Source organism: Panthera leo, chromosome D2, assembly GCF_018350215.1.
Source record: "Panthera leo isolate Ple1 chromosome D2, P.leo_Ple1_pat1.1, whole genome shotgun sequence".
Taxonomy (NCBI): domain Eukaryota; kingdom Metazoa; phylum Chordata; class Mammalia; order Carnivora; family Felidae; genus Panthera; species Panthera leo.
This window is the reverse complement of record NC_056689.1, coordinates 1,705,090-1,717,500: the sequence shown is the minus strand read 5'-3', so window position 1 is coordinate 1,717,500 and position 12,411 is coordinate 1,705,090. Positions and strand designations below refer to the sequence as shown.

General features: G+C 45.6%; 1 protein-coding gene across 1 annotated transcript in view; it reads right to left on the bottom strand.

Moving 5' to 3' along the window:
• Nucleotides 1–12,411, bottom strand: part of LOC122202657 — a 193,136-nt gene that overhangs the window by 9,895 nt on the left and 170,830 nt on the right. Inside the window, exon 4 of the mRNA XM_042909087.1 lies at nt 11,206–11,374. Within this exon, the coding sequence (XP_042765021.1) occupies nt 11,206–11,374 (169 nt within the window). The remainder of the gene's footprint in view (nt 1–11,205; nt 11,375–12,411) is intronic.

The window sequence follows — 12,411 nt, the reverse complement described above, 5'->3', positions numbered from 1 at the left end:
TTTCAGGAGTAGAATTTAGTAACTCATCACTTACATATAACCCCAGTTCTCATCCAAATCAGTGTCCTCCTTAATGCCCATCACCCATCTAGCCCATCCCCCACAACACGTCTCCTTCAACCCTCAGTTTGTTCTCTATTGGTTAAGAGTCTCTTACAGTTGTCTCCCTCTCTGTTTTCGTCTTATTTTTCCTTCCCTTCCCTTATGTTCATCTGTTTTGTTTCTTAAATTCCACATATCTGTGAAATCCAATGGTATCTGTATTTCTCTGACTGATTTCACTTAGCATAATACTTTCTAGTTCCATCCACATTGTTGCAAATGGCAAGATTTCCTCCTCTGAGATTGCCAAGTAGTATTCCATTTTGTATCTATACACCATTATTCTTTATCTATTCATCAATCGATGGACATTTGGGCTCTTTCCATAATCTGGCTATTGTTGATAGTGCTTCTATAAATATTGACGTGCATGTGTCCCTTCAAATCATTTTTGTATCCTTTGGATAAACACTCACTAGTGCAATTGCTGGGTTGTAGGGTAGTTCTATTTTCAATTTTTTGAGGAACCTCCACACTGTTTCCCAGACTGGCTGCACCAGTTTGCATTCCCACAAAGAGAAAAAGAGTGTTCCCCTCTCTCCACGTCCTCACCAACATCTGTTGTTTCCTGAGTTGTCAATTTTAGCCACTCTGACTGGTGTGAGATGGTACCTCATTGTAGTTTTGATTTGTATTTCCCTGATGATGAGTGATGTTGAGCATCTTTTCAGGTGTCAGTTGGCCATCTGGATGTCTTCTTTGGAAAAGTGTCTATTCATGGCTTCTGCCCAATTCTTCACTGGATTATTTGTTTTTTTGGGTGTTGAGTTTGATAAGTTCTTTGTAGATTTCAGATACTAACCCTTTATCCAATACATAGCTTGCAAATATCTTCTCCCATTCCATCGGTTGCCTTTTAGTATTGTTGATTGTTTCCTTTGCAGTGTAGAAGCTTTTTATCTTGATGAGATCCCAGTAGTTCGTTTTTGCTTTTATTTCCCTTGCCTCTGGAGACACGTCGAGCAAGAAATTGCTGCAGCTGAGGTCAAAGAGGTTGTTGCCTATTTTCTCCTCTAGGATTTTGATGGCTTCCTGTCTTATGTTTAGGTCCTTCATCCACTTTGAGTTTATTTTTGTGTATGATGTAAGAAAGTGGTCCAGGTTCATTCTTCTGCATGTCGCTGTCCAGTTTTCCCAGCACCACTTGCTGACGAGACTGTCTTTTTTCCATTGGATATTCTTCCCTGCTTTGTCAAAGATTAGTTGGTCATACGTTTGTGGGTCCATTTCTGGGTTCTCTATTCTGCTCCATTGGTCCTAGTGTCTGTTTTTGTACCAGTACCATCCTGTCTTGAGGATTCCAGCTTTGTAGTATAGCTTGAAGCCTAGGACTGTGATGCCTCCTGCTTTGGTTTTCTTTTTCAACATGACTTTGGCTATTTTGGGTCTTTCGTGGTTCCATACAAATTATAATATTGTTTGTTCCAGCTCTGTGAAGAATGCTAGTGTTATGTTGATAGATGTTGCATTAAATGTGTAGATTGCTTTGGGTAGTATAGACATTTTAAAAACATTTGTTCTTCCAATCCATGAGCATCGAATGTTTTTCCATTTCTTTAATTTCTTTCATAATCTTTCTACAGTTTTCAGAGTTGTCAGATATTTTCTTTCATTGAAAATTGCTGTTTTAAAATTTTAGTCTTCTTTCATAAGTAATAATAGTTAGGGTTGGTTAGAATAATTAGACACTACAGGGGCGCCTGGGTGGCTCAGTCGGTTAAGCGGCCGACTTCAGCTCAGGTCATGATCTCACGGTCCGTGGGTTCGAGCCCCGCGTCGGGCTCTGTGCTGACAGCTCAGAGCCTGGAGCCTGTTTCAGATTCTGTGTCTCCCTCTCTCTGACCCTCCCCATTCATGCTCTGTCTCTCTCTGTCTCAAAAATAAATAAACGTTAAAAAAATTTTAAAAAAAGAAAAATTAGACACTACAGTTAAGCATAAAAAGAAATTAATTAAATCTGTCATTTTTCCTGACCTTCTTTACTGAATGTATCTGAAATAAAACAGAATCATACCAAATATTCATTTTTGAAACCTGCTTCTTATAGAACATATGAAGAAAATTATTTAATGCTAGTTTATCTTCATTTAAATTTTTTCAATGTTTACTTATTTTTGAGAGAGAGAGTGTGTGAAAGGGGGAGCGGCAGAGAGAGAGGGAGACACAGAACCGGAAGCAGGCTCCAGGCTCTGAGCTGTCAGCACAGAGCCTGACATGGGGCTCGAACTCCCAAACCGTGAGATCATGACCTGAGCTGAAGGTGGACGTTTAACCAACTGAGCCACCCAGGCGCCCCAGTTTGTCTTCATTTAAAGAGAAATTAAAAATAAGGACTGTTTGAGGGGTACATGGATGGCTCAGTCATTTGAGTGTCTGCCTCTGATTTAGGTTCAGGTCATGATCCCAGGGTCATGGGATCAAGTCCCTGGTTGGGCTCTGCAGTGAGTGTGGAGCCGGCATGCGATTTATTCTCTCCCCACCTGGCTCTCTCCCTCAAATAAAAAAAAAAAAAAATGAAATAAAATAAATGGATTGTTTGGGAACAAAAAATGTAATTGTGTTAAAACACCTGAATTATGTGAAGTCACATGTAATCCCTTCTACTGAAATGAAGGAACACCTGGGTGTCTCAGTCAGTTAGGTGTCAACTCTTGATTTCCACGGAGGTCATGATCTCATAGTTAGTGGGTTCAAATCCCGAATGGGCTGTGCACTGACAGCATGGAGCCTGCTTGGAATTCTCTCTCCCTCTCTCTTTCCATCCCTTCTGCTCTCTCTCTCAGAATAAACTGATAAAAAAAAAAGAACTGAACACACCACTTTAATAGACTCCAGTAAGATGTAATACTGGGATTGCTAGGATTTGTGATTCAGGGTCATTTTTATTAGGAACTGTATTTCTAATTACTTCGAGGAGTAAAAGACATTCCTTAGAGGAGCAAGGGCATCTCTGAGGCCCCTGCAGTGCCCGTCCTGCACCTGCTCACCTGGGCACACATACTGAAGCACTCTGCGACCTATGTCAGCCTCTGTCGTGGTCTCGGCAGCCACTACGTGTGAGAGGCAGATGTTTGATTCCACTAAAAACTCAGTCGGTGCCTAAAGCTTCAGTAGTCAGAGTTCCGGAGGAAAAATAAAACATTATTACTCCTATTTATTTTAGCAACACACTCACATACACACACAGGCGCACACACAGGCTTTACATCCTGAAACTCAGCAGATGGTCTCATGACCCTGTTTGTGTCCTTTCCCGCGGGGTTTCCAACAAGTCTGGCTCGTAATCAAACAACGCTGTGCTCTGAGCAAAATTTGCCAGACAATGTGATCCACGTGGCCAGCGGCTGGTTGGTTCCCAGTCGTCTGAACTCGGTACCTCCAGAGAAAACAGGGATCAGCCAGTAGTTACGCGTACGCGTTCCCCGCACGAAGAAGGCTAGTGTCTGCACAGAATGAAGGGTTACCACCGCACCTCAAAGTATTTCAGAAGATTCTTGGCTCCTTGGCTTCATTAGAAGCAGGAAGCCATAAATCTGTTCTATAATATTCAAAGTCTCCCAGCTGTGTAACTTTATAAAGCTCAAGTCCTCGCTTGTCCCCTACATTTATATCCCTCAACGAACATGAGAGCATCCGGAGATGAGCTTTTAATTGGAAGTAAACCCCCTTTTGCAAATCAATGTGCTCATCTGCTCATCTACCCTCTTTGTTGGTTTTAACCACTATTCACTCTACAAATGGATCTTGAGTGGCTGCTATGCGCCAGGCACTGTTCACTGTTCTTGGTCAAAGAGCAGTGGACAAGTGACCTCACAGCTTGGCTTTAACGCTCCCCTCAGCTCGAGTACATCCTAGATATCCTCCTGACTGTAGGACCCTGGCTTCCCCTTCCTTAGAACATTTACCCCAGAAAACTTACAAACGTAAAATCCTTCTCTGCCTCTTTTTAAAAGCATCTTGCCAGTTTTACAGCACAGGACTCTGTTTTGTCAGGACCTGGGAGCCATCACTTTGAAATGTGGTTATCACAAAATATAGCTCCCTGTCTCCCAGTTTCCGTGGGAGGGTAGGAGCCCCACCTCGGGGAGCACCCATCCAAAAGCTCGGGTGGCCCCATCACATGGGCCAACTCCCCTCTACTGTCCTGCAAGCCCTTTCCACTGGCCATGCCATCCCTGCACAGATCTCCTCCCTACAAACGTCTTACTTTTTGTTTCGGCAGAGTTGTGTTCAATCCCCCTCTCGAAAGCAGTGGTCCTCAGTAAAGTTTTCCCTGGCTGATTAATTCTTAGCACAGTTTTCCTTCAACAGAAAATGGAAAAAAGTCCCTGTCCTTACACAGTTTGTATTTTAGTGGGCAAGAGACCCAGTAAAAAAAAAATAAAGACAGTGATTTTCTATTTTCATAATATTATCAAGAAATTAATGGTGATAATAGAAGTCTTGGTCCAAATCTAAAATGGACTGCTCACTCAATGTGGTAAATGGAGAAGAGTATAATTTACAAAGGACGAGTCTGACGTTGTGGTAGAGACACCACAGCAGGTAAACGCTGGAGCTCTGCTGCATATGCTGTGTCCCAGAGAACCAGGACAGGGGTGGTCATCGGTCCAGGAGAGAGGGTGGGAGAGAGCCCGGGACAGCTGATGACACGGGGGACATCCTGTGTCCCAGAGAACCAGGACAGGGGGGGTCATCGGTCCAGGAGAGAGGGTGGGAGAGAGCCGGGACAGCTGATGACACGGGGGACATCCTGTGTCCCAGAGAACCAGGACCGGGGGCGGTCATCGGTCCAGGAGAGAGGGTAGGAGAGAGCCCGGGACAGCTGATGACACGGGGGACATCCTGTGTCCCAGAGAACCAGGACAGGGGTGGTCATCGGTCCAGGAGAGAGGGTGGGAGAGAGCCCGGGACAGCTGATGACACGGGGGACATCCTGTGTCCCAGAGAACCAGGACGGGGGGGGTCATCGGTCCAGGAGAGAGGGTGGGAGAGAGCCCGGGACAGCTGATGACACGGGGGACATCCTGTGTCCCAGAGAACCAGGACAGGGGGGGTCCTAAGTCCAGGATTGAGCCCAGGAGAGCTGGTAACACGGGTAACAGACTGTGTCCCCGAAGGACACAGCCAGGAGCAAACACCTAGATTTTCCTCTCCAGCCTGTCTCCCATGTCCTGACCGGGATCCCCACTGGCCAGACTAATGAGAACCAGAATTCTGTGAAGTTGTCTTGAAATACTTCATGCAGTTGGGCCAACAATATTCATTTTGTATAATTCATTTCACTCCATTTATTTTACTATAATATTTTATTCCCTTTATGTGTATATTTATTAATGTACTTATCACATCGCACTGAGCCCATGCCACTTGAAAGGAAAATCTAGCGCAGACAGCGTCTTCATACAGAAGAAGGAATGTTTGTTACCATGAAATTACAAACAGAGTGGTTGGGCACCGTCCGGAACAGTTACCACGTAGACACTAGACTGTGCTTCTGCACACACGGGGCCTGGGAGAGGAGCTCCGTGATGTGGAGAGAGAAATTCCTGACAGGGGATCTTTCGCGAGGCCTCCTTCCCATGCACTGAAGGGGCACGGGAATGATGCATAAAGAAAAGTTATGCCTCAAACATACAAGAGTGTAGGAAAGGATACTGCTCGGATTGCAAGGCTAAAGACTTTTAATTCGATTCCAGGGAGGGGGGAGCTGGTAAAATCCTTTGAAAAAAAACCACGAGCTAGAGCACGTGTGTGTGAACAGCACTTGTAAGTCGAGCAGCAGCACCAGGGTAAACTCGAGAACGGGGGGCCGGGTTAGGGGACTGAGCGTCCATGCGAGAGTTCAAAGCACTGGGTCATGACGAGCTGTCACTGAATCTGCGTCAGTCTCGCAGGGTCTGTGCTCACAGGCCAGCTCGCCTGAGGTTTCCCTACGACTTCCACTACGGCGTCCGCCTCATCGACACATACGTGCGCCGTAACCTCACCTCAGAGCCCTGAGGACCAAACTGCTTATTTTGTCTCCTTTCATCTTGTTTGAGGTTTATTTATTTATTTACTGGGGGGGGGGGGGGCGGGGGGTAGGGGCAGAGAGACAGGGAGAGAGAATCCCAAGCAGGCTCCACACTGTCAGCGCAGAGCCAGACTCGGGGTGCGGTCCCACGAACCGCGAGTTCACGACAGAGGCCGAAGTCGAGAGTCAGACGCTCCAGGACCGAGCTACCCGGGCGCCCCTGTCTCCTTAACTCTTTCGTAGGCATTTCCAACTACGTACGTGCAAACTCTGACTGGTCCTGCCCTCACAGCCACCTCCCCAACCCCTTGTCCTTTGCACCCCTCCCAGACTTACCTCTGAAAATAATACCCTTTGCTTCAAACGAGCTTTCATTCGTCCATCCAAACAACATGTTTGAGACACGAATTCACCCAAAGCCTCTGCTGCAGCATCAAGTCCTTATCCTTCCCATTTGCATCTCTAATTTCCTCCCTGCCTAATTAGTATTTTTTTTTCCCAAAGCACATCATAATCAAATTGTTTGAAACCAGAAAGGAGGAGAAGATCTTAGAAGCAGGCAGAGGGGAGAAAAAAGACATTTTATACAGAAGGACAAAGGAAAACAACAGCCTTCTCATCAGAACCATACCAGCTAATAACATAAATGAACAGTTCATCTTCTTCCCCTTTCCCCACCGAGAGTCCTCACGTGTGTCTGGCGAGTCTGAGAGTCACTCACGTCCACGACATGCTGCGAGCCAGTTTCTCAAGTCTCGGTGAGAAAACACCAGCTACAAGTGGTTCACTCTTCAGGCTGCCCTCCGGGAACTGTGCCCTAAAAGGCCCGGAGCCCCTCCAGGGCTCGGCCCCAAACTAGTGAACTGCATACACATTATGGACTAAAGTGCTCGGAAAACACTGGTCTGGGCGCCTGGGCGGCTCGGTTGGTTGAGCGTCCGACTCTTGATTTCAGCTCAGGTCACGAGGTCACATTTGTGAGTTTGAGCCCTGCATCAGGCTTTGTGCTGACAGTGCGGAGCCTGCTTGGGATTCTCTCCCCCTCTCTCTCCCTCACGCAGGCTTCCGCTCTCTGTCTCTCAAAACAAATAAATGAAGTTAAAAAAAATTCGTGAATAAAAAACATACTGGTCAAAGCAAAATAATGTGTAGTAAAATCAGAATTTGAATGTGACCTAAGAAAACATTAGAGCTGAAAGAAGAAATGTGAACTCTGCGAATATGCTTTTATTTTAACATTAAACTATCTCATTTTTTAGAGTTTGTTTAATGTTTTATTTATTTTTCAGAGGGAGGGGAGAGGGAGGAAGACAGAGAGAGTGAGAAAGCGGGAGACAAAGAATCCGAAGCAGGCTCCAGGCTCTGAGCTGTCAGCACAGAGCCCGATGCAGGGCTCGAACCCACAGACCGTGAGATCATGACCTGAGCCGAAGTCGGACGCCTATGCCCCTAAACTATTTAATTTTTATACAGATTCTTGTTTTTCTCAGCTTATCTCAAACAGATAAAAATGGAGAAAACATATTCATGTTTATAAATACTCCACTTTGCTATTGTCTTGGGCACAATGAAAACCTTCAGCTGGAAGAAGACTTCCTGTAGTAAATATCTAAGAGGCAAGTAGCAGGCACAGAACAGGGAAGGAACGCTTCTCGGCAGTTTCCGGGCAGAAGCGTGCTGCACACAGGACTCCCCTTCCGGCTGAGAGGAGAGGACGGGGAGCTGTGACTGTTCAGCCTTGTCCTTGGCCGCCCCAGGCGGGAGGATGGAGCCCAGGTGTGGACCCCTGTCAGGACCGCCAGAGGCAGCGGCAGGGACACATCCACTATCTCAGGGCAGGAGGCCTGGAAAGCTACAAGGAACGTGGCTGTGACAGGTGGCCACAGTAGGGTACACTGCCCTCCCTGCCCCCCTGCCCGTGCTCACTGTCCTCCAAATCCCTGCAGATTGTGCAGGGGAGGGGGAGCAGGGGCAGGGTCTGCAGGGGAGGGGGAGCAGGGGCAGGTTCTGCAGGAGAGGGGGAACAGAAACAGAGTGTGTGGGGCAGGGGGACCAAGAGCAGGGTCTGCAGGGGCTGGCAGGGGTGGGGGGGCGGAAGGCAAGAGCACTGCCAGTCTTGGGGGCAGAAGCAGCAGCAAAGGATCAGGGAAAACCATCACTTTATGTCACAGCAGAAGGAGACAGGAGTCCAATTTCTACCTCATAGAGTTTTTGGGAATTGAATGAACTGAGCTCATGTCTGTAAAACATTTACACAGAGTATGTGTTATGTGTGTGTATATATATGCACACACACACACAGGGAACAATGTGTATAGAAAGAGGGGTTTCAGTCATAACAGGGAGTGGTTGGTATCTAGAGTAAACAGATCCCCGTGACTGTCATATTTCTATCTATTCTGAGCTACCTTTACATGAAGAAAAACAGCAATAGCCTTTACTCTGTAATGTTTTCTGTCAGTTAAATGTGTCTTTTCTATGGAAATTTGCTGCAGACAAAGTTTTCCTCTCAACATGTCTTATATGTGAATGTAGAATCTGGAAAGAAAATATTACATGTACCAGAGAAAAGTTAATGTTCTCACAAACACACATAATTTTAGCGTGTGTTGAATGTATTTTACGGTTGCTTTTAAAATTCAACCAAGCAAACTTGCACAATCAAAGTTTTTAACATAGTAAATAATGGCCAATAAGAGAAAAAGTAACCAAACACACAGAAGACGATCAGTGTGTGAATCTCCCCATCTCACTGCCCGACACTAATACCGAGTCCAAAATAGGTGTTCGATGCAGTTTTATTTCTTTTCAATACACAGGTGGACTTTGCATAAGCTTCTCCACTACAACTAATCCATTTCAGGAAGACAGAACTTCTGGCGGTGTAAGGTGATTTGTGAAGTCCTGTCCTTACAACCATACAGAGACCCTCGCTCATCTGCTTTAACGAGATATTTAAAATACAGCCTTGGGGGCTTTATTGACGTTTAACCATTCTGCCATATATTCAGATTTGAGGCTGCGGGTTTTATGGCCAAGTAGGTATTTCAACTGTAAAGCATTGTTTTATTGGCAGAGCAGACGATGATGACCTTTGTTCATCGTCTCACATAAAATACGGCTGTAACTGCGCAATAAAATCACACTTTTCACTGTTCCAGTCACCATTCTGTCTCTCCTTTCAATGGTCTCATTCACTGAAGATCAGAACTGGAAGAGGCCTGCTTTCCCTGGCATCAGGAAGCTCCCGGATTCTCTGAACATCTCACACTTACTACAAAATGTTCATCTTCAAAACGATACAGAATTTGAAAAACCAGGAAAGCTAACCTTTTTCATGACCAAGAATAATAACAAATCAAAACACCATTGCCTTAAATTAAATATTTAGCAGGTCCAGTGTCTTCTATTTGAAAATTGTGGCTAACACGTTAAATGTCTTCAAGTTTCTTACAATCCTAAAATCTAGTTATAGGACTTTAAACGTTTTAAAGCATGGCTTTCTGATAGTCTCATTGCCTGCTTCAACATACTAAAAATGTTATATCCACTTGTGATGTATTACTAGTACACATTTATGAAATCTTGCTTTTGAGATAGTTTCTACGCTAACTACTTTGCAAATAATACCACCTAATTCAAAGATTCTCCACTATTACCACGACTATTATGGAAAGATTCCATAGAAGTGGTCAAGGTGTTCGGACTATTCATCCCACCTCTGGCAAGAGCAGAAAATGTTTGACTCTGAGAGTTATGGTCTCTTAATCGCAGTCTGTTTTCCAACTGTTGTCCAAGAAGACAAGGTAAAGGAAGACACACGTAACTCTGCCTAAAGAGACGGCATGAGGCATAAACCATCTTGGGGGGATTCTGAAAGGAGGACACGGAAAGGACTTTGAATTTTAGATCAACTTTAACACTTGACACATTTTTAGAATTCACTCTAAGTAAAATCTGCATTTGTTTTAGGTCATCTAATACCTTCCCCTTTGATTCCTGAGGTGAGAAGTTCTCATCCCACGCCCACCCTTTCCCACCTTTTGTGGGCACCTTCCTCCCAAGGCTTACTTCACTTTAACAAGGGTTCTGCGGGCACCTGGGTGGCTCAGTTGGTTAGGCGTCTGACTTCGGCTCAGGTCATGATCTCATAGTCTGTGAGTTCGAACCCCACGTCAGGTTCTGTGCCGAAAGCTCAGAGCCTGGAGCCTGTTTCCGATTCTGTGTCTCCCTCCCTCTCTGCCCCTCCCTGCTCATGCTCTGTTTCTCTCTGTCTCAAAAATAAATAAAAACATTTAAAAAAAATAACAAGGGGTTCTGCAGACAGAAGGACTCCTGAGCACAGGGACCTGTCTCTCCCTTGTCTCCTTACTCCAACACAATAAAAATCTCTGTCACCAGGGCAATTATCTGTCTTCTGCAACACCGAGGGAGCGAGCGGTTGTTTCTGTTTTTAAAACAGGGAGGAGTCTCAGCACGTGATGAAAAAGCCTAAAGAAGTCTCATACATTTTGTATTCCATCTGACTTCACGCTTAAGGATTTCTCCTCTGTAGCATAATTTAAAAGAGTGATGTAGACATGGAAATCAATGTCTGACAAGGAACGCCAGAGATAATTCATTGGAGATTTGGATAAATATCATTTCTAGGCTTTGTGTCTATGGAAAAGGCACCATTTGAAAATAATTTTACCACGTGCATTCCCAATTATTACACTTGATAAGACGTTGAAAATTATACCCTTCAAAGACAATTAACAACTACCTTTTGAATAACCACGTGAAAGCTGTGGGCCATCCCCTCACCTGCGACAACTGTGAAGGAAGAATCTGCAGAAAATCAGTGTCTGTCACTGGCAGGCGTCTGGGAGCTGTGCTGTGGGCAGAGGGAACGAGGACTTCCCGATTTCACTGTGGGTTCAACTCAACAGGCGTCTGTGCGCATCCGCTCCGTAACAGGAGCCTTTCTGGGTGTGCAGGGGGCCCGGTCAAGACTAACACAGAGCCTCGGCCCCGAAGGCCTTCACCTCCTAACAGCAGAGGTGAAGATCGGCCGCATTTCCTGCAGCGGCAGCAAGAGCACTTACCAGCATAAGGGCCACACGAGCCAGGGTCTCCGACGTGGACGACTGGAGAGGAAGGGTCACAGGAGCGAGGGTCTCCGACATGGACGACTGGAGAGGAGCCAGGGGGGTGGCGGGGGAGCTGGACCCCGAGGGCCGGCGGTTCCAACAGGTGGAGGCCCAGGATGCAAATCTAGGGAAGCAAGGAGCAAACACCGTGGACACGTGAAGCCGCACGTGTGTACCTGGAAGGACGATGCAGAGCACAGCCAGTCTGGGCTCAGGTGGGGAAGCGCAGGGCACCTGGCCCGAGCTGGCCAGTGCACACGTGTGACGAGTGCACTTCTGCATGCGACTGCTCATTTTCACAGTGCTCCCTTTCCACACTGCGACTCTGTTTGTACGTGACATTCACTCTGAAAGTCAAATAAAATGTCTACACGTGGGGTTCTTTTCTCACTCAAATTTTTATAAAAGCTAAACAGACCTTTAGAAACAAGTATGCATTCTCACTTTTTTCAATCTTTAATAATATATCAGTGATAAAATTATATTGTTCTTCAGCTCTCATCTGGGCATGTACTGAAGCTTCTTCTTAAAGCATCCTTATGTCTGTTTAAAGAGTAGAGAAGTAACAAGTTATTCATGATTCCGCTGTAGGCCGTTCGGGCAATACACAAGTGCACCGAGTAGATCATGGCCACGTGTCTTCTCCACCTCAGCCTTCCCAGACCTTTAAGCAGGACCCTGGTGACGCTACGGTGTGCGTTCTGCTAGCCATGTATCATATATATAATGGAAACGTAGTCCTAATACGGCAACTGTTTTGGCCTTTACTTATTTCTAATTAACACTGACTCGGAGACGCTCTAATCACCCTACGTTCCATTGTCCACAAACTGCAACTATGAAAATGACAAAAACGCTCGTTTATCTTTTTCTACAGGTACAAACATTTAGTTTGTGAAAACATTTTCACACGCATAAGACTTTACTCGAGAGCATCCAACTTTTTGTAATCTAATGCTTAGAATTTATTTATTTATTTTATTATTTTTTTTTTTAACGTTTATTTATATTTGAGACAGAGAGAGAGCATGAACAGGGGAGGGGCAGAGAGAGAGGGAGACACAGAATCCGAAGCAGGTTCCAGGCTCTGAGCAGTCAGCACAGAGCCCGACACGGGGCTCGAACTCACGGACTGTGAGATCGTGACCTGAGCCGAAGTCG